This window comes from Corvus hawaiiensis, chromosome 15, assembly GCF_020740725.1.
Source record: "Corvus hawaiiensis isolate bCorHaw1 chromosome 15, bCorHaw1.pri.cur, whole genome shotgun sequence".
Taxonomy (NCBI): domain Eukaryota; kingdom Metazoa; phylum Chordata; class Aves; order Passeriformes; family Corvidae; genus Corvus; species Corvus hawaiiensis.
This window is the reverse complement of record NC_063227.1, coordinates 19403550-19422000: the sequence shown is the minus strand read 5'-3', so window position 1 is coordinate 19422000 and position 18451 is coordinate 19403550. Positions and strand designations below refer to the sequence as shown.

The following is an 18451-nucleotide window of genomic DNA, read 5'->3' as shown; positions in this document are numbered from 1 at the left end:
TGCTCACTGCTATGGTGGCCTTCTGCAAGAAAGAGTGTGTATGTGGGATTTCAAATCCTAAAATCCCACCCTTTCTTCATGGAAAGGGTGGTCAGGCACTGGCACACACAGCCCAGCGCAGTGGTGGAATCACCATCCCTGGAGGAATTTAAAAAATGTGTAGATTGGGTGCTTGGGGTGACATGGACTAGGGGTAGCCTTGGCAGGACTGGGGGAACTGTTGGGCTCAATGATTTTAAAGGGCTTTTCCAACCTAAATGATTCTGTGCTTCTACAGATTATTAGTTCTGTATGCTGGCTCCGAGCCTGGAGTCCCTGCCTGATGCTGGATTTGGAGTGCCAGGGCAGCTCCCTGAGCTGACAGCCCTTGCTGCAGCCCGGCCCTGCTTCTCCGTGGAGCTCCAGGGTGTGTCCAGGGCCATCCACCTTCCGTGGCACCGACAGCGGGTGCCGGGAAGCGGATGGACAGCAGCCGGACAGCAGCCGGACAGCAGCCGGGTGTCCGGTGCTGCTCTCCTGCCACCCTCGCAGCCTCCGGTGGTGTTGTATCACTTGTCGCAGCTGCTGTCCCTGTGACCAGTGTGGCTTCAGCAGGACCTGGGTGTCAGATGCAGCAGCAGCAGCAAGGACTGTGCTGAGCACGAGTGTTGGAGTGAGGCAGGGGAAAGGCTGGGAGAGCTGGGAGTGCTCACCTGGACAAGAGAAGGCTCCAGGCAGAGCTCAGAGCCCCTTCCAGGGCCCAAAGGGGCTCCAGGAGAGCTGGAGAGGGACTGGGGACAAGGGCTGGAGTGCCAGGACACATGGAATGGCTTCCCAGTGCCAGAGGGCAGGGATAGATGGGATATTGGGAAGGAATTCCTCCCTGTGAGGGTGGGCAGGCCCTGGATCCCTGGCAGTGTCCAAGGCCAGGCTGGACTTGGAGTAACCTAGGATAGTGGGAGGTGTCCCTGCCCGTGGCATGGGCTTTGGCGTTCTTTCCAACCCAAAGCAGTCTGTGATTCTGGGATCGCAGGGATGCCATGAACAACCCATCTCAGGGTGGTGTGGGAGCGCAGCAGAACTGGCCGGGCATTGCTGTCACTCTGCCCTGGCTGCAGCCCGGGGCTGCCAGCAGCCACCAAGCCAGGCCACGCTCCAGCACCTCCTCCTGCTCCTGGGGTTTCTCCCTCAGTGTGGAGGCCGTGGAGAGACCCCGGAGTCCTCCTGCCAAACGAAATCCAACCAGCATCTCCAGCACCCAGAGCAGGCCGGGCTGTGCGTGGGAGCAGCCTGCGGGGCACAAACACGTTACAGAACAGAGGGTGGACCCCAGCTGAGCCAGACCTGCTAATTAAACACTCACTTATGTTTAAGCCAGCGTGATACTGCCTGCAGCTCACCACTGCATTTGCTTATTAACCTGGATTTCATGCCAGCTCGGTGCGTGCTCACCTCAGTGCTGGCAAGCCTGGCACGGGCAGCGAGGAAAAGGAGGAGGATGAAGAGGAGGAAGGCTGCTGTTGGCTGTCGAAAGCAGGACGTGCCTCTCCCACGCTGGAGCTACTTTTTTGCAACTCCGGAGGAGCAGGAAACACCGGCCCAGGTTGGCAGGGACTTTCAGAGCTGCCTCAGGGGTTCAGGAGGGATCTGGGCATCTGGGACATGGCAGCAGCCCCGCAGAGCTGAGGCACTGGGACACCCCAGGGTGCTGTCTGACAAAGGGACCCGCCGGGGCGTCACAGGGCTGCCCTGCTCCCCCTGGCAGCACCGCGCTGGTGCTGTGGCACAGGGGCGATGCCCGAGCGGGTGCCAGGGCTGTGCACCCCAGTGCCACGGCCCAGAGTGCGGGGCCGGGCTCGGACACGACGGGGCGGGAGAGGCCCGCGGCCACACGGCGCCGTGTGAGGGGCCAGCCCCGCTCCCAGCCCCCTCCTCTGCTCCCAGACTCCTGCCCTGTTCCCAGCCGCCTGTCCATTTTCCAGCCCCGCGCTCCGTTCCAAGCCCCGTTCCCAGCCCGGTCCCGAGGTGTCCCCGTCCCTGCGGGCCGCCCCGCAGACCCCGCCCCACGGGGCAGGCGGGCCCCGCCCCACAGAGACCCCGCCCCGCAGAGCCCCTCCCTCTCCTCAGACTGAGGGGAGCGCTCAGCCCCTGATCCCGGTCCCGGTCCCGATCCCGATCCCGATCCCGATCCCCATCCCGGCCCGGGAGCGCCCGCGGCTGGCGGCAGCCCAAGGCCTCGGCCATGTTCCGCGCCCCGCGGCAAATGGCGGCCGCCGCCCCCTCAGGCGCCAGCACCGCCGCCCCCTGCCTTCGGCCAGGCTCGGACCACCACGGACAGGCACAGCGATGTCACATCTTTAATTTAAAAATAAATAAATGTATATACACACACAAACCCATGTTCAAGCGCTCGGTGCACCCAGGAACACCCTTTCCTCCCGTCAGAGCCCCACAAAGAAGAACCGCAAGTACCCCTTGGAGAAGGACGGCGATGCATTCCCGCACCACGGGCTCCAGAGAGGATCCTCCTTTTCCCCGTGGAGCACCGTACAAACGCAACTCGTCCTGTTTGTCACCGCAGAGGTCCCAAGCCTCATGTCCTCCCTCACAGCTCACACCGGGACCAGCACCCTGACCCTCCCTGGTTAGAACAAAGAACACTTATTGCTTTTGGGCATGTTTTTACCTCCCTCCTGCGTTTCCTAGCTGATTGTGCTTCCCACAGGAGGTCTCCCACCTCCATCAAGTACTCAAGATCTTTGGATGAAAGGTACAATCTGGTTTCAGTGCAAAATGCTATGGAGGAGTTCAAGCTCTGTGCAGGACATTGTGAGTCCAGGAAGTCACTGGATTTGGTCTCCCTACCTGTATCCCTCTACAGTCACACAGGAATGACAGGGAAGATACCAACCCTGGAACCAAGTCCAAACACTTAAATAGATTTCTAATATATTCTACAAGCTATTTTATATATAAAAAGCAACATTATTTTCACTTTTTTTACACACTCGTGCTCAAAACTGGGAAATACCAGAATTAAGGCTGCCTGCTCTGCAAGCCAACTTGGAATGATCACCCATTCTTGCCCTTAAACTCTGGCACTAAGTATGTTCCACACCAAGCCCCTCAAAATGCCCTTTTCACCAGTGCTCCTCCTGCTCCAAGTGCCCAATAAATTCTACTCAGCATCCCCCCATGTTCCTACAAGATTTCCTACAATTGGGGCACAAATGTCAGCATAAAAATGCAACTTAGAGAGTCACTATGTTGTTTTTTTCCTTTTATGACACACCACCACAGCACTGCTGCTGTACCTGGAATGTTCTCCTCCCTGCGATGGGAGCTGGGATGTTTAGGGCTTGTGTGCAGGAACACCAGGCCTCAAACCTCACATCCCAGGGCAGACCCCAGAAAAGCTTATTTTCCTGTAGCTCCCAGCTTCCTTTCCTGCCAAACCTCCCAGGGCTGTGTGGATGGGACAGGGACATGGAGGGGACACACTGTGGTACCAACATTCCCAGTTCCATCCAGCAGGACTCATACACCACTGCACCAGTGCCCAGCACAGGGACAGTCTGAGCTTTACAGGCAGGTTTAATCCTGGCATTTCCCCCGCTTTTGAGCATTTGCTCCCTAGGTTTCAGCCAAGGCCACCTGTGCATCCTGTGTGACTCCAGTTTCAGGAATGTGGCAACAGCAGAGCCTTGCTCATGTCTCACTGACTCACACTGCCAAGGTCAGAGGGGAGCAGTGCTGGTCTGTGAGCCCCCCACCCCGGGCAGGTATTCCCTGGAAGAGCAGGTCATTCCATGCAGGGCACACACCAGACTGCCTCAGGGGGTTAATAGTGCTTAACTGGAGTAACACTGGTCTAACACTGGTCTGCTCTTCATGAGGACGACCCAGCCTCAGCCTGCCCTTCAAGGCCTGGTTGTGTAAAGGAAGATCAAGAAAAAACAGGACATTGCCACATGGATTTTTTCTTTGCATTATCATGTCTACAGTGAAACATTCGTAGCTGCTCAACAGAGTAAAAATATGCTACATGAGAACTGTACCGGAAAAAGCAGGACCCTGGGAGAGCTGGGGAAGTGTGCAGATAAAAACCAGAATGGAGTAGCCAGCTTCAAAATATGCCACTGGAAACAGACAAGGGAATGAACACAGTTCTCCTTTCCCAACGGTCTGGCAGACACTGGAACTGGTGCAGTTCCCAGACTCCCATCATCTGGTCGATGTTGGTGCCAGGATGGGCACAGCCCTCCCTTGGAGCAGCACGGGATGTGATCCCTGGGGCAGTGGGAGAGCTGGGAATGTGCTCAGGGGCTCACCTGAGGCAGGGACCTGTCCCTCCTGTACTGCAACAACCCCCCAGCTCTGTGGCACAGCCCCGAGGGACAGCGGGAGTGACCCCCAGCCCCGAGCGCGGCGCTGCCGGGGATCCAGGGAGCTGCAGGTCCAGAGGAAACACGGGAAGCCGAGAGGTGCCTGCTCTCCTGGGAAGCACACACAGCCTGGGTGGCGGACAAACCGCCCACGCAGACGGGTTCTGAACTCAGAGCGCGTCCTGGGGAATTCATTTACAAAGTGCCACTGGTCCTTGGAACCAAATCTACTGTACAGGATATACTACAGCAAACAGCTCGGGATGGCCCCTCTCTGCACTACCTGCAGAAGGACTCCAACGTCCAGACTCTTTACAACAGACTCCTTCCCTTTTCATATGAAGGAAAATAAAAACATAAGTTAAAACAGCAATAAGTAAAACTACGGAACGTGCCCGTCCTGGTCAGCCCCCTTTGTGCATCCCGATCAGACTGGAGAGCTTCTCACAGTGCTCAAGTTTCAGGGACTCTGCTTTCTGTTTTAACCGCTCATCTCTGTAGAGCTTGGCCAAATTTGACAAATCAGACTCTGAAAGATGAAGAAAAAAAGATGTATCAGGATGAAGTCGTGAGCCTCCTTTAAAGAACTGTTTCTCAATGCTTTGTTATCCTTGCAGCACTTTTAATTTTGGTGGGTACTGAAGCCAGGGAGGTGAACAACTACCCAAGGGACTCGTCTGGAAGGCCTCCCTGCCCTTTCATTAAAAATCTCAAAGGTACTTTGCATTTTGTTCCTCTTCTTCTCAAAAGCCACATAAAACTGAAATAATCCCATTGTTTAAATTATTTCCCCCCAGTAATTCAGAGAAGTTTCTTTTGCTGATTAGCTGAGGAAGTCTTAATATAGGTTTCTCCCTGAAGAATAATTTGGCTGCAGGATTAGATGCACCGAGGAGAACAGCAGTAATTTACTTCTGAAAAGGTCAACATCTCCGTAAGCACAGGCTACCTGATGACACTCAATTTTTCAAAGAGCTTTTATACACCTTACAAGCCCCTCATTTTACAAAATTATTCAGAGTGGAAAGAACTTCAATAGATCCTTTCATGCCTTACGTCCTCTGTCCCTGTCCCACTGAAATTTAAAGCTATTTAACCCTCCTCCCACTCACCGAAAAGCTTCACAAACTGACAAGCAGGAACAGTTCATTTTAGAGCAGGAATCCATTTACAGGTTTATAACCAAAATGCCACTCAAGCAGTGCTGGGCACAGCCTTGTCAAGCCTCCAGCAAAAAACAGGCTCAGGTAATTGTCCCTGAGCCCAGAGTCCCTGGAGTTGTGCAGTGGAGAATCCCAGTTTACACTTATCCAATTGGGGAAAATTATTCCCTGCACTTTCAACAGCATTCATTCCATCACATTTGCTCCTTGTGGGTTTCAGTCTTTCACAGACTAGTTCCTTTGAAGCCTTTTCTTCAAGGAGGTTCTAAAATACTGAATTCCAACTATATTTACATTGGATATACAGAAGAAATTCTTCCCTGTGGGGTGGGCAGGCCCTGGCACAGGGTGCCCAGAGCAGCTGTGGCTGCCCCTGGATCCCTGCAAGTGTCCAAGGCCAGGCTGGACAGGGCTTGGAGCAACCTGGGATGGTGGAAGGTGGGGGGTGGGATGGGATGAGCCTTAAGGTCCCTTCCAACCCAAACCATTCCATGGTTCTATGCTACTTATCCTGATTCGGTTTTCAGCTGCCTCTTTGTGACCCTGAGCTCTTTGCAGCCTCATTTTACAACTGTGGCAGCCCAGCTGAAACACCTCCTGTAAAAACCTGGGGCGTGCTTTTTGAACTTAACTGTGCCAAAGATTTCAGAAGATCCAAACCCACAGCACAGCCAACTTGCACAGACCGCTTTGCTGAGGAGTCTGGTGCAGCACTGTAAAACTGACTGGCCGAACAAAGTACCAACCAATCCCTTATTTTAAGGTTTTCCTTAAGGTTGTTGGACACCAGGTAACACTTTTCAAGTCATAAAATCAAGGACTTTAAAAACCAAACTGTTCCTGAACTACTCATCTCTGTCCATTTTGCTGGTGCTCAAGGGAGATGTGCCCTCAGTAAACACAACAAATGTACTATAAATAGACATTCAACTGTCAAAAAGCTCCTCACACCAAGTCCAACACTTCAGCAAGGATTAAGGGACCAACATTTTGCAGCAACAGCTGACTAAGAACGGCCTCAGCATCTGCAGAACTTTTCCCCAGCACTCTGTCCTGTATTCAGAGTTTATTTTTACAAACGTGACTGTCCTAAGGTCAGCCCAGTCTCAGCTATGGCCTGGATGGGAGGCACTCAGAAAATGGTTACTTTTACTGACAGCGCTGTCCTCAGGCTATGCTAACTGTGGCTGCTGTAAATGTATTTGCAGCTGGTGACTAACACAATCCCTAAGTGTACAAAGCTCTGGAGGAGCGCTGTTTGGCAGGCACTCGGCATTCCGGGCTGGATCATCTCCCCTCTCTGACTCCTGGGCTGTCTAAGACTCACAAACCCTGTCCCCCTCTTTGGAGCTGGGCTCTCCTCAGCTCCAGGTCTCTGTGAAAGAGACAATGTGGTGACTTTCAGTTGCATGAGGTCAGTTAAAGAGATTTTTTCTGTAAGAAAGAAAGTCTCTCCCTGTAGCAAGCCTACATTTACGAGTAGTAACAGCCACGTTATCCCTGGAGGCTGCTCCTGCCAGCTACAGATACTCAAAGTTCCCAAGTCAAGCACACCAAAAACTTCAGGATTTTTATGGTCTTATATTATGGGTTCTTTTCCTTTTTAAATTCAGAGCCTACACCTTTTTATTTCTCTTGAAAAGCAGGATTGGTAACTTTTATGTAAAATAAGCCAAAACAAGCCTTCCCATCAAAAACCTGTAAAGAGTCTGGAATCAGCAACACTATTCCTGTAGGATTAAATGAGTCTTGTTTAGACAAACTGTGTTTCTACAATGATGCAATTGGTCAAGAAACTGAAAACAAGTGCAAAGGCACTTTTTAGCAGCGTGCTGAGGACTGTTCTGCACAGAGCAATTTAAAACCCCCACCAGTGTGTGAAAGCAGCTTGTCTGCTGCTACTGAACATTCACACAGACACAACTTGTTCCAGCTTCCTTTACACACAGCACTGCTTGCTGTTGACTCATTTGAAGGTGATGAGTTCCTTAGGTCAATAAAATCAGTGAATAAAATCAGTCACAACATCCCAGCCTAAGCTACTCCTCGTAATTTGATTTGTTATTTTTTACCATTCTGCAAGCAGCAGGAATTTGCTGTCTCTTCAATGAACCAGATTAGTAGCAATTAAGAAGTAATAAAATATGGGCTTAACATGCCTTTATTTGTGCCACTGATCTACTCAGGGCTGAGTGAGAATAACGATTTTGAATGCTCACATCTGTGTTCTCCCTTTCTGCATTCAATTCTTGTGTCTGAAAGACGTGAAAATGGTGAAAAACATGATCTCCAACTCAGCTAAAGATAGAAAATGCAAATAACACCCAAAGCACGGAAACATGCTCTGAAAACTGATACCAGGAACACGGCCCACTGCAAGAGGGCCAAGAGCACCTGGACAAGCTCTGGACTCTCCTGGAGAAATTTTAAGGAAAAAGTTACAGAAACCTCTTGTGGAGCCAGTCAGAGCAAAACTGATTCTGCTCCAGCAAATGAAACATGGAATAGGTGATGTCTCAAGATCTTTTTCAGCCTAGCAATCTGTCAGGGCTGAATAAATGTGGTGGGTTGTATGTTTAAAACATCACTAAGAGTTATTCAAGCATAAAACCTGAGCGGAAAAAAGTGTCTCAAATGGTGAAGTCTACTTTCCACTCGTCTCTCAGAATCACTTAAAATGTATTTTGACAGATCTCAAGAACAGAAAATTCAGTGTTAAGAGCAGATGTGAGACACCTTAAACCAGTGCAAGGCTGAGATGTTACAAGGATTGGAAACTGAGGCTAAAAACAGCAGAGCTTTGTGAAGCACATCCACCCCCCAGCTCTGAAACACACGTGGGACAGAAATAACTTACTCTGCTGTTTCTCCTTCCAGCAGCTGGTCTGAATATAGTCTATGTAATCTTTCTCAACTGTTTTCTCAAGCTCTTGAAGTTCTGCTCCTTGATAATTCTTTTCAAAGTTTTTATCAACATAGTAAGGCACCTGCAAGTTCTCTGTTTCTCTGCTGACAACGTGGCCTATGGACCTGTGGGAACAGCACGGAGAATTCAGATGTTTCAGCAGTTCAGACCTCAAGAAATCAAGAGCTGTTTCTCCATATTAGCATTTCCAGAGGATGATATTTACAGCAATGTTTGTACAGTCCATTTCTGCAGGATTATGGCTCCCTCAACCATCCAGTCAGGAAATTACAAGTCTCAGGGACAGCAAGCTGTGCAGTACAAAGAGAATCCATCCTCCTGCTAAAACCACAGGAGAAAATCCCAGATGGAGAGGTATCAACACAGTTCCTTCCAAATACTGTGTTCGTTCCCAACAGTTCAGTCAAGACCCTTCTAAAATATAAGAGCAAATTTTATCTATGAACTCTGCAAACACTTTATTCTGTTTGCTGGTGATTTCTGGCAAGCTCGGTGCAGAAACCCACGGGGATTGATAACAAAGGTAGAGATTATAAAAACTTAGGGCACAATGCAATTGGATCTGGATTTTCCCATTGTTTTGGATCCTTTAGTAGCAATAAAACTTAGCAGGGGAGATTCTAGTTACACTTTTCTTCAGGGTTTTATAATCATCAGTAAGCACAGTGAGGCATGGAACAGCCTGGAAAATACCCTGTAGAAGATTCAGCCCCTCTGACACAGTCACTGGATTAAACCACACTCCTGGAGTGAATTTCCTTATTTGAGCAAAGATAGCCAGGCCTTTGCTCAAATCACTGCCCACAGAGAGAGGCAGGCAGCCAAAACACAAAGGTTACACTCTACTCAAAGGAATCCCGTTTGCCCCTTTTTCCTGGACTCCTCTTTTCCTTCTCTTTCCCTGTGTCTCAGAGGTGTCCCCAATTTCTTTTAGTTTTTAGGCTGTTCAGTTGTTTTAAGCCTAACTCTGAACCAGGCTCAGGCCTGACTATCTCACATCACCAGGAGAAGGGGAGGTAGAGAAGAAAAGCAGCTCAGCTGCTGTGGGGGTAGCGTGGGAGGTTTCACATGGGACTGGCAGATAGCAAAAACACTCCCTGGAAAAAAAAACCACCCTAAAAACATCCACCCTCCTGTTCTTTTCTGAGGGCCTCACTCTGACATCGTGTGGTAAAATGGTGAGGGGTGTTGGGCTGCTCTGACAGAGGAGGGGAGGGGAAGGCTGGACCTGAGCAGTTTTACTCCTAGAAGGGAGCAAGGGGAGTGTTTGGAGCACTCTGCTGGTTGTCCCAGACCTGCCAATTCCACTCCTCTCTCAGTGAGGGCCAGCCCAGGTCCAGATGTGACCTCCAGCACCAGATGTGACAGGAGCATGTGGGTTTTCCCCTGCCCCACAAGCTGCCAGTGCAGCAGCTCTGGTGGGGTCCTTCTGCTCCCAGAGCCCACCAGCCCCCAGGGCCCTGCTTTGCTACAGAGGTTAAACCAGGGCATTTCAAGGCTTTAACAATTTGTGGAGCTTCCAGTAGAATTCATGCTCCAGAGAAGGTTTGGATTTAAAGGTTTGGATTTATACTGCAAACCACAGGCTTCTTTTTTTTGTTGCTTTCCAGAGGAACCTCAGGGGTGGTCCACAGATTCTGGGGGCTGGGCAGATCAGAGGCTGATCTACACCCACGTTCCCCATCCTGTATCACTGTGCAAAGCCATTTCACACCAGCTGAGGAAGGTTTCTGACCCTCTTTGTGCACTAAAGCTCCCCACAGGCAACCCCACAGTGCTCAGGAGAACTCACCAGTGCAGGCTGTTGGTATTTCCTTATTTACAAACTGATAACATTTTCTACAAAGAGCAAAACATTAACATGCATTTTGCTATCAAACCCAACTTCCATCTGCCTTCATACTGCAAACAGCAAGAGCAGAAAAATGTGGTTTTAAAGGACTTACGATTTGTAGAATAAGCTGTAGGGTGGGTTGGTGGCCATCAGCTGGGTTATAACTGACACAATTATGATGATGAAAACTGGCATCAACTGGATAAATGCAGAGTATGAATTCTGAAAAGTACAAGGATTAGCAGTCAAGAAAATACAGAGATGGAAAAAGGCATCTGTTCACAGAAGCCAGGCTATCAATCACAGATGAACAATTTGTTACATGGAAACTTAGAAGAAAAAAGAGAAAGGACTTTGGGATTTTGAGAGGGATGACACTGTAATTTCTAAATAACCTTTATTAATAATATCAGAACACTCTTGAACACCATTTCCTTTCCACTATCTTTTCCTCTGCCCCTTCCCTCACAGTGCCTACAGCACTGTTGTACCTGCAAGTGTCGAATCCAGCCTGCAATTCCCGTGTGCCTACGGCGTTCCTGCACCCTCTGAATTTGCTCTCCATTGTATATCTCAGCCTCTGCTTCAGCACTGCATTTAATGGTTGAGCAGTAAAGGGTTAACAGCTCACATGCAGTGTAACTTCAGACAGGATGCAAGCGCTGGGGCTTTTGTTTGGATTAATTTAGCAGAACAAAAGACTGGAAGCATTATCAAAGAGAAAACACTGATCTTTCCTTCTGCTCTTCCATTTCTTTCTAAACCAGCTTTTAAAATGCCTTCTCTCATGCAGAGGGAAATATCACATGCAGCTATTTAGACACTGCCCTCTACCCTGGGATAGCAACAAGGATTCCTGATGCAGTAGTAGGTGGGATTCACAGAATCAAAGAATTACTGAGGCTGGAAAAGCTCTCCCAGCCCATCGAGTCCAAGCTGTGCCCCATCCCCACCTTGTCCCCAGCCCAGAGCACCGAGTGCCACCTCCAGCCCTTCCTTGGACACCTCCAGGGATGGGCACTCCAAAGCTCCCTGGGCAGCCCCTGCCAAGGCCTGAGCACCCTTCCCATGGGGAAATTCCTGCTGCTGTCCACCCTGAGCCTGCCCTGGCCCAGCCTGAGGCCGTTCCCTCTCCTCCTGTCCCTGTTCCCTGCCAGCAGAGCCCGACCCCCCCGGCTGCCCCCTCCTGTCAGGGACTTGTGCAGAGCCACAAGGTCCCCCCTGAGCCTCCTTTGCTCCAGCCTGAGCCCCTTTCCCAGCTCCCTCAGCCGCTCCTGGGGCTCCAGCCCCTTCCCAGCTCCGTTCCCTGCCCTGGACATGCTCCAGCTCCTCAGGGTCTTTTCTGCAGTGAGGGGCTGGATTCACTTCCCCCAGCTGAGCTGTCTGTCAGCTGTACCAGATTTTTTTTCTGAGCCTGAGACTCACAAGGAAAAACTCATCTTCCTTGGAGAATGATCCCTGGAGGGTAACAGACTGTCTCCAGAGGAAGATTTTGCCAAAGCAGGTGGCAGGTGTGTATGTGCAGTGACAACAAAGGACACCTTGTGTCTCATCTGGAGGTCTCAGTTGGCAGAAATGTATCCCACACCCATCCTGTCCCCAGCTGGAAGAAGCCTGTGCAGCCCCTGGGTGCTAAAATACACCTTGAGCACAAGCCAGTACTTCCATATCCGTTACCAGTCCTCATTTGGACTAATTGTTGTTGGATTACCAAGCATTGGAGCTTGCAAAAAGCAAGCAGCAGCAAAACCCTCCGTGACAGAAACTGGAGGGCCTGTAATCCTATAAACACAATGCATCTCTACAGCAGTGATTAATAACAGCCAATCTCATGACAAAGGAAATATCCACCGCGGCTGCAGCCTTTGAGGATAAACACTGAGCACTCAAGCATGGGAAGGTTTGTCCTGGCTTTGGAAGAGGATCCCTCACCCTGCTGAGATATTTAAATATTTAAGCTGTGGAGATCCTTCCTGCTGGCTACCTGCGGCCTGTGCTCTTCCTCCTCTGGCTCCTGTGTCCACGCCCTCTCAGCCCGGTGCCTCCGTGGGTAATAGTGAGCATCTCTGGTTACATTGGAGAACATGTGGATATTCCCTGGAAAAGAAACCAGGACAGACCTGTGTTTCACCCAGCTGCTGGAACTCACCAGGATTCCTCAGCTTCTATTTAATTATCCAGGTTTATTCTCCACAGCCTGAATTGCAGCTGGGAGGTCTGAGACTAGAAAGCACAAACCACATCAGAATTAAACACCACCACAATGTTGTTCCAAAAAGCCTACCAGAGAAATTGTACTGTGCTCCAATCCATCTTAATTTAAATCAAGCTGCAGAAACATGTTCTGATTTTTATGATTGTATCTCATATTTTAATGCTGTTCTTGTCACACTCACTTGCAAGGCTGTGGCAGGAAAATGAATTTGCTTCACCAGGCTTGGGCTATGAATTATGGTCTCCCATAATTACTGAATGTGGTCTTCTACCTTCATTTCTAATTCCTCTGCCTTCAAGCCATTAATAATTTCACTTAATTATTTTATAATACGGAAAGAGATTTTTAAAAGAGTAAAAAAGGAGAACAATTCAGGATTTTCCTTCTTGCATATGGAATGCAGTTGATTTATTTTTAAAAAATCTACAATGAGGGAAGAATTGCATTTGCTGCTTCAATTTGAAGCTCAGGATCTGATTTTATCACCATATGAATATCTTAATAATAGCTGTGCTCTCCTCTTTCGAAATTCAGAATGTCTTTTGTGTTAGAGAATTGAAATCTGTGGCTTATCATCACAACAGAAATGCAAAACTATTTTTAAGCCCTGGGAAAGATGTCACATTATTTTATACTCTTATCCTGTCCTTTTTTGAGTTTCCCAAAGAATTCTGCAAGAAACCTGGGCAAAGGTGACCTCTGCTATTGTGTCAAAACCCCTGTTCCACTGCTTGTTCGAAGATTTTCCAAGCTCTAGGCATGTGTGCAGTCAGAGCTCCAACAGCGAGCCAAGCCAAGCCAGGCTGGCTCCAAGGAGGAAAGTTTCTTTTGGGAAAAAAGAAAATTAATTTCTATCCCTCAACATTGCTCAGACAGGATTTTATCAAGCTGTGAAGAGAAGCAGCCAGCGTGGGAAAAGAAGAATGGCTTTTATAGGGGTGCCTAAAAAAAAAAGGTTTTCCCAAATTTTAAGTTTCTCCAAGAATTTCTGCCAGCAGTTTCTTTTGGTCCATGGGCATTTATTTTTTATGAGAACTTGTAGCCTCTCCTCCTTACAACTGCAACACTCTGCCACGTGGAGTCTCCTTTGAGTTTAATCACATTTAACATTTTAAATTTAACTATTTTTCCATTGAATATCCATAGAGGAAAACTGCTCCATAAAAACAAAGCCATAAACCTGCCCTCAAAAGCCCAGTGAGGAAACTCTTGTTTACTACCAACACCCACTGCTACAAAATTGCATTTTTATTTTCTTACTCTTTGCTGCTTTCCCAAAAATTCCCGTTTTCTCCCTGTTAAACCTGCCATGCCCAGTACCCAAACTCCTCCCAGAGTTACTCAATCTCCTGTCCTCAACTCCAAGCACCCTGTTCCCCACAGGCCCATTCCATGAGGGTAATGTCCCACAAAAGGCACATCCAGGTGCAATTCCTTGCACAGTCAGAAATGGAAAACGTGCAGACTCCAGCTGGAATTACACCATGCTGGGGTTGGCTCACTTTGCATATCCACTGGTGCAAGCCTGGGAGCAATCTGAGGTCCCCTTAGCTGCAAGATGCACCGCTCACAGCAAGGTTTAGTAATTAACTACTTGTCTCTGTGTCTTCAGGCTGTAGTAACTGGTGTGCACCTCACTTCTCGTGACAGCTTGGAGGTGGAAAGTTCCCAGGAGTGCTAAAGCAATTCTTTCATTGCTGCCAGAAGGCCCTTGAAGTCCTCACACCTTTCAGATTTCCTTTTAATCCACTGATCCTGCAGGATCTATTTCTCCTGCAAATCCAAATGCCAAGGCTGGACTGAGACATGCACGGAGCTACTACAGGTACAGCTCCACTGCTGTGTCACTGGATCCTGCACATCCACCGGATCCTGGATCCTCTCCTGGCAGGCAGCACTTGCTGAGCTCCCAGGCTGTAATTTCATTACAGCACAGGCTGCTGCGAGGCACAGCAGCTCCTGTTTCCCTGAGATCACAGCTCCAGGAGCTGGGCCGTGCTGGCCTGGAATGCTGTCAGGTGCCTCAAGTACAACCCAATCAAGGAATTGTTCATGTTGAAAAAGACCTCTGAGATCACTGAGTTCAACCATCACCAAAGACGCCTCTGATTCCTTCTCATTCACACCCTATTTCAGCTCCCATACCATTGCTGGCTTCAGATGATGGAGGGAATAAAAGAAAGGCAGAAATCAAATGTGAAAAGGTTTCTGCTCTTTTCAGACGTATGATCAACTCCCTGAGCAGTCCCAAGGGAAAGTGACCTTCCTCATGATTTATAGAATCACAGAATATGCTGAGTTGGAAGGGATCCCCAAGGATCATCCAACCTCTGGCCGTGCACAGACACCCCAACAACCCCACCCCGGGCATCCCTGGCAGCGCTGTCCAAACACTCCCAGAGCTCTGGCAGCCTCGGGGCCGTGCCCATTCCCTGGGGAGCCTGGGCAGTGCCCAGCACCCTCTGGGGAAAGAAACTTCTCCCAGAATCCAGCCTGAGCCTGCCCTGACACAGCTCCAGCTGCTCCCTCGGGGTTAGTCAGTCCACAGCCCTTCAAAATCCCTGCAGACAGGTACTGACCTGTAGGGAAATGCCCACCAAAAAACACATTGAATATTTCTTCTGGTGTGATGTCTGCTTCGAATTCTGTGTAGTAATTGTAGTGCCTGGCCTGGCCAGTGCTGACGTGCTCGTGGTCACTCCCGAGCTCATCGTAGCGGAGTCGTTTCTCAGGGTTGCTCAGAACTGCAAAAGCATTGCCTATTGCTGGAGAGGGAATTAAAACCAGTGTTACATTTCCAGTGTCACAGGTCCCACTTTTATAGGTGGAGTAGCAAAAAATCCCCAAACAAGCCTAGGAAATTTGTGCTTGACCAAAGACTAAGTTACTTTTGTAACAGCAAGATGTGTAACAGCTCTGGCACTACCTGTGATGGAAACCACTTCCTGCTGTCACTGATGCCAGGAGAAAGAAAAAAGTGTCCAAGTATATGGAGAGACTTGAAATATTTGTAAAACTGATGTGAGAGTTCGCTTCAGCCAAGAAACTGGGTGAGAATGGAGCATTTTATCAGCTCAAACCAAATGCAAGTTTGGTCCGAGTGCACCTCCATATACCACATACAATTAACACAAAGTTAATAACTGCAGGGACAAATTAAAATGCAGAGGGCTATCCCAAGCTTTTCCTGCTGGCAGAGATGCTCCTGAAGCTGTGTGGCACACCTATTTCACACCTCACATCCAACCACTCAGAAGTGTTTGTTTGGCTCATCTTCTTCTTTGGCCTCTGACAGAACAAGTTCATAGAGAAATACAACCCAAACACAAAGAAAGAAAGAACATCCCTTCAGAAGCTCCTTGTTTTAACAGACTGTGAATGATCACTTGTTTTCCTCGTGCTGCGCTGCATGGAAAGGGAAAATATGCATGAGTTTACGCTGCAACATAACTGAGAACTCTGGACACAGCCTATTGGATTAAATTTCATATTCCCATACATATACATATAAATAAAAATTTATTCATCACAAGGAGCAGTTATTGATGACAAACATCCCACACTCTGGCATGGGCAGTGTCAGTTCCAAGTTCTGAACCTTCTGCAGTATCATGGAATCCCAGAATGGTTTGGATTGGAAGGAACCCTACAGATCATCCCATCCCACCCCCTGCCATGGCAGAGACACCTCCCACCATCCCAGGCTGCTCCAAGCCCCAATGTCCAGCCTGGCCTTGGGCAGTGCCAGGGATCCAGGGGCAGCCCCAGCTTCTCTGGGCACCCTGTGCCAGGGCCTCAGCACCCTCACAGGGAAGAATTTCTTCCTAATACCCCATCAAACCCTGCCCTCTGGCAGCGTAGAAGCCATTCCCCCTTGTCCTGTCCCTCCAGGCCCTTGTCAAGTTCCTCAAAAGCACCTGGGACTGCGACCTGGGATACATTTCCCATCGTTTCTAAGGGAGACGTGTATTTTGCAGGCCGAAATGCAAGCCCTGCCGAGCCGCAGCGGGGTTCTGTGAGGACGCTGCTGTGTGTGCAGCCCCTCCCGGCTCCGTGGGCCGGCGGGCGCCTCTGCACCGGCGCTCCGGCTGCGGCCCCTCACGGTGCCCCCGGGCCCGCTCACCTTTGAAGGCCTCGGTGGCTCCGGGTGCGCGGTTCTTGTCGGGGTGGAACTTCAGGGCCAGCCTGCGGTACGCCCGCTTCAGCTCCTCCTCGCCGGCATCCCGGCTCACCCCCAGGATCTCGTAGTAATCCCGGCACCGCTTGATCCTGAGGGCGCACACGGGGTTATCCCGGGGCTCCCCGGCCCCGCTCCCCGCGTTTCCCCAGGCCCTCCGGCCCCGCTGCCCGCCGCCCCCCGTGCTCCCGCGGGCCCCCCGTCGCCGCTCACCGCCGCACCCCGTCCAGCTGCTCGGCCGTGTAGGTCATGTCGGCCCGCGGCCGCCGCCGCCCCTCGCTCACCGCCCGCCACCCCGCGCCGCCATCTTGTGCGCGGGCGCTGCTGGGAGCGGGCCCGGCGGGGCTGGCGGGGGCGTGACGTCATTGCGAGGGGAGGTGACGTCATGAGCGGTTCTGAGGGCAGCGGGAGGTGGGAGGTCATGGAATCACGGAATCACGGAATGTCGTGGAATTGTGGAATGTCATGGAATTATGGAATGTCCCGGGCAGGAAGGGATCCACCAGGATTCATCCCTCCAGCTCCTGGCCCTGCACAGACCCCCCAGCAACCCCACCCTGTGCGCCCCTGGCAGCTCTGGCAGCCTCGGGGCCGTGCCCATTCCCTGGGGAGCCTGGGCAGTGCCCGGCACCCTCTGGGGAAGAACCTTTCCCTGCTCTCCAGCCTGAGCCTGCCCTGGCCCAGCTCCAGCCGCTCCCTGGGTGCTGTCCCTGGCCCAGGAGCAGAGCTCGGAGCTGTCCCTGCGCTGCCCTGGGCAGGAGCTGCAGCCCCGGGGAGCTCTGCCCTCAGCTCCTCTGCTGCAGCTGGACCAGCCCAGTGCCCTCAGCCGCTCCTCGGGTGGCCCCTCCAGACCCTTCCCCAGCCCCGGCTCCCTCCTTTGGACACTCTCCAACAGCTTTAGATCCCATCAGGAAAGGCCTCGGGGGCGCTGGTGACAGCAGCTGAACATGAGCCCAAGGTGGGCACGAGGCCACTGGTCCCTGGGCTGTCCCATCCCTGGGGTGGCAGCAGGATCAGGGCAGTGCCCGTCCCCGTGCTACATTGCTGGGGGACCTCGAGGGCTGTGTCCAGTTCTGGGCCCTCACTGCAAGACATTTCCCAGTTGCTTTCATCATTGCTGTTGTTGGTTTCTCCTCATCCCACCTCCCCCTGTCCCAGGCTGCTCCAAGCCCCAATGTCCCGCCTGGCCTTGGGCACTGCCAGGGATCCAGGGGCAGCCCCAGCTGCTCTGGGCACCCTGTGCCAGGGCCTGCCCACCCTCATTGCAAGACCCTCAAGGGCCTGTGGGAAGGAGGTCAAAGGAAGGAAAATGAAAGCAGCAGTGAGATCCTATGGGATCTCAAAGATCCAGGGAGATTTGTTATAACTTTGCATTCACTAAAAATCTACTTGTAGTGCTCCGTGTGTGGAGTTACAGGTCTCTGAGAACTGGAGCTGTTTGGGTTTGTCTAATTGCAAATCACCTGGGATTTTGTGTTAAGCAAATTCACCAGTCTGGTGGAGCCTGGGTGAGTGACAATGTTTTACTTTTCATGAATGTAACCAGAAAAGCTTCATTTATTAAAAAACAACTTATCGAACTACCTGGTGCAGGTGTCAGAGGTTGAAAGTGCATTGGCTCTTACCAGGAGCTGTGAAAATGTTGCATTTATTTTGCTGAACATTTCCTTGCCAGCTGCAAAGCACAGCTGCCTCCTGCATTGCACAAGGCGATGCTGCTCTCCTGGCCTTCCAGGAAGCTCTGGGAAAGCAGTGGTGGAGACGATGGAAGC

At 50.8% G+C, this 18451-nt stretch overlaps 1 protein-coding gene across 1 annotated transcript; it reads right to left on the bottom strand.

Annotated features, from left to right (window-relative positions):
• Nucleotides 1–2312: 2312 nt before the first annotated feature.
• Nucleotides 2313–17010, bottom strand: DNAJC18 (DnaJ heat shock protein family (Hsp40) member C18). The gene is made up of 7 exons (XM_048319964.1): nucleotides 16893–17010; nucleotides 16626–16771; nucleotides 15082–15267; nucleotides 12272–12384; nucleotides 10400–10509; nucleotides 8385–8557; nucleotides 2313–4893 (listed from the first exon to the last, which is right to left on the bottom strand). Exons 1-7 carry the CDS (start codon nucleotides 16928–16930, stop codon nucleotides 4769–4771), a joined length of 891 nt encoding a protein of 296 aa, XP_048175921.1. The 5' UTR covers nucleotides 16931–17010; the 3' UTR covers nucleotides 2313–4768.
• Between the last annotated feature and the right edge of the window lie 1441 nt (nucleotides 17011–18451).

Bases quoted from the DNA above. Each gene is read 5' to 3' on its own strand.
- DNAJC18 (XM_048319964.1), bottom strand. From the start codon at position 16,930: ATGACCTACACGGCCGAGCAGCTGGACGGGGTGCGGCG. The intron at 10,510-12,271 runs GTAGCCAGCAGG...TGTACTTTTCAG, and splicing joins AGGAAGAGCACAGGCCGCAG to AATTCATACTCTGCATTTAT. The intron at 4,894-8,384 runs GTAAGTTATTTC...TTCATCTTTCAG, and splicing joins CTGGAAGGAGAAACAGCAGA to AGTCTGATTTGTCAAATTTG.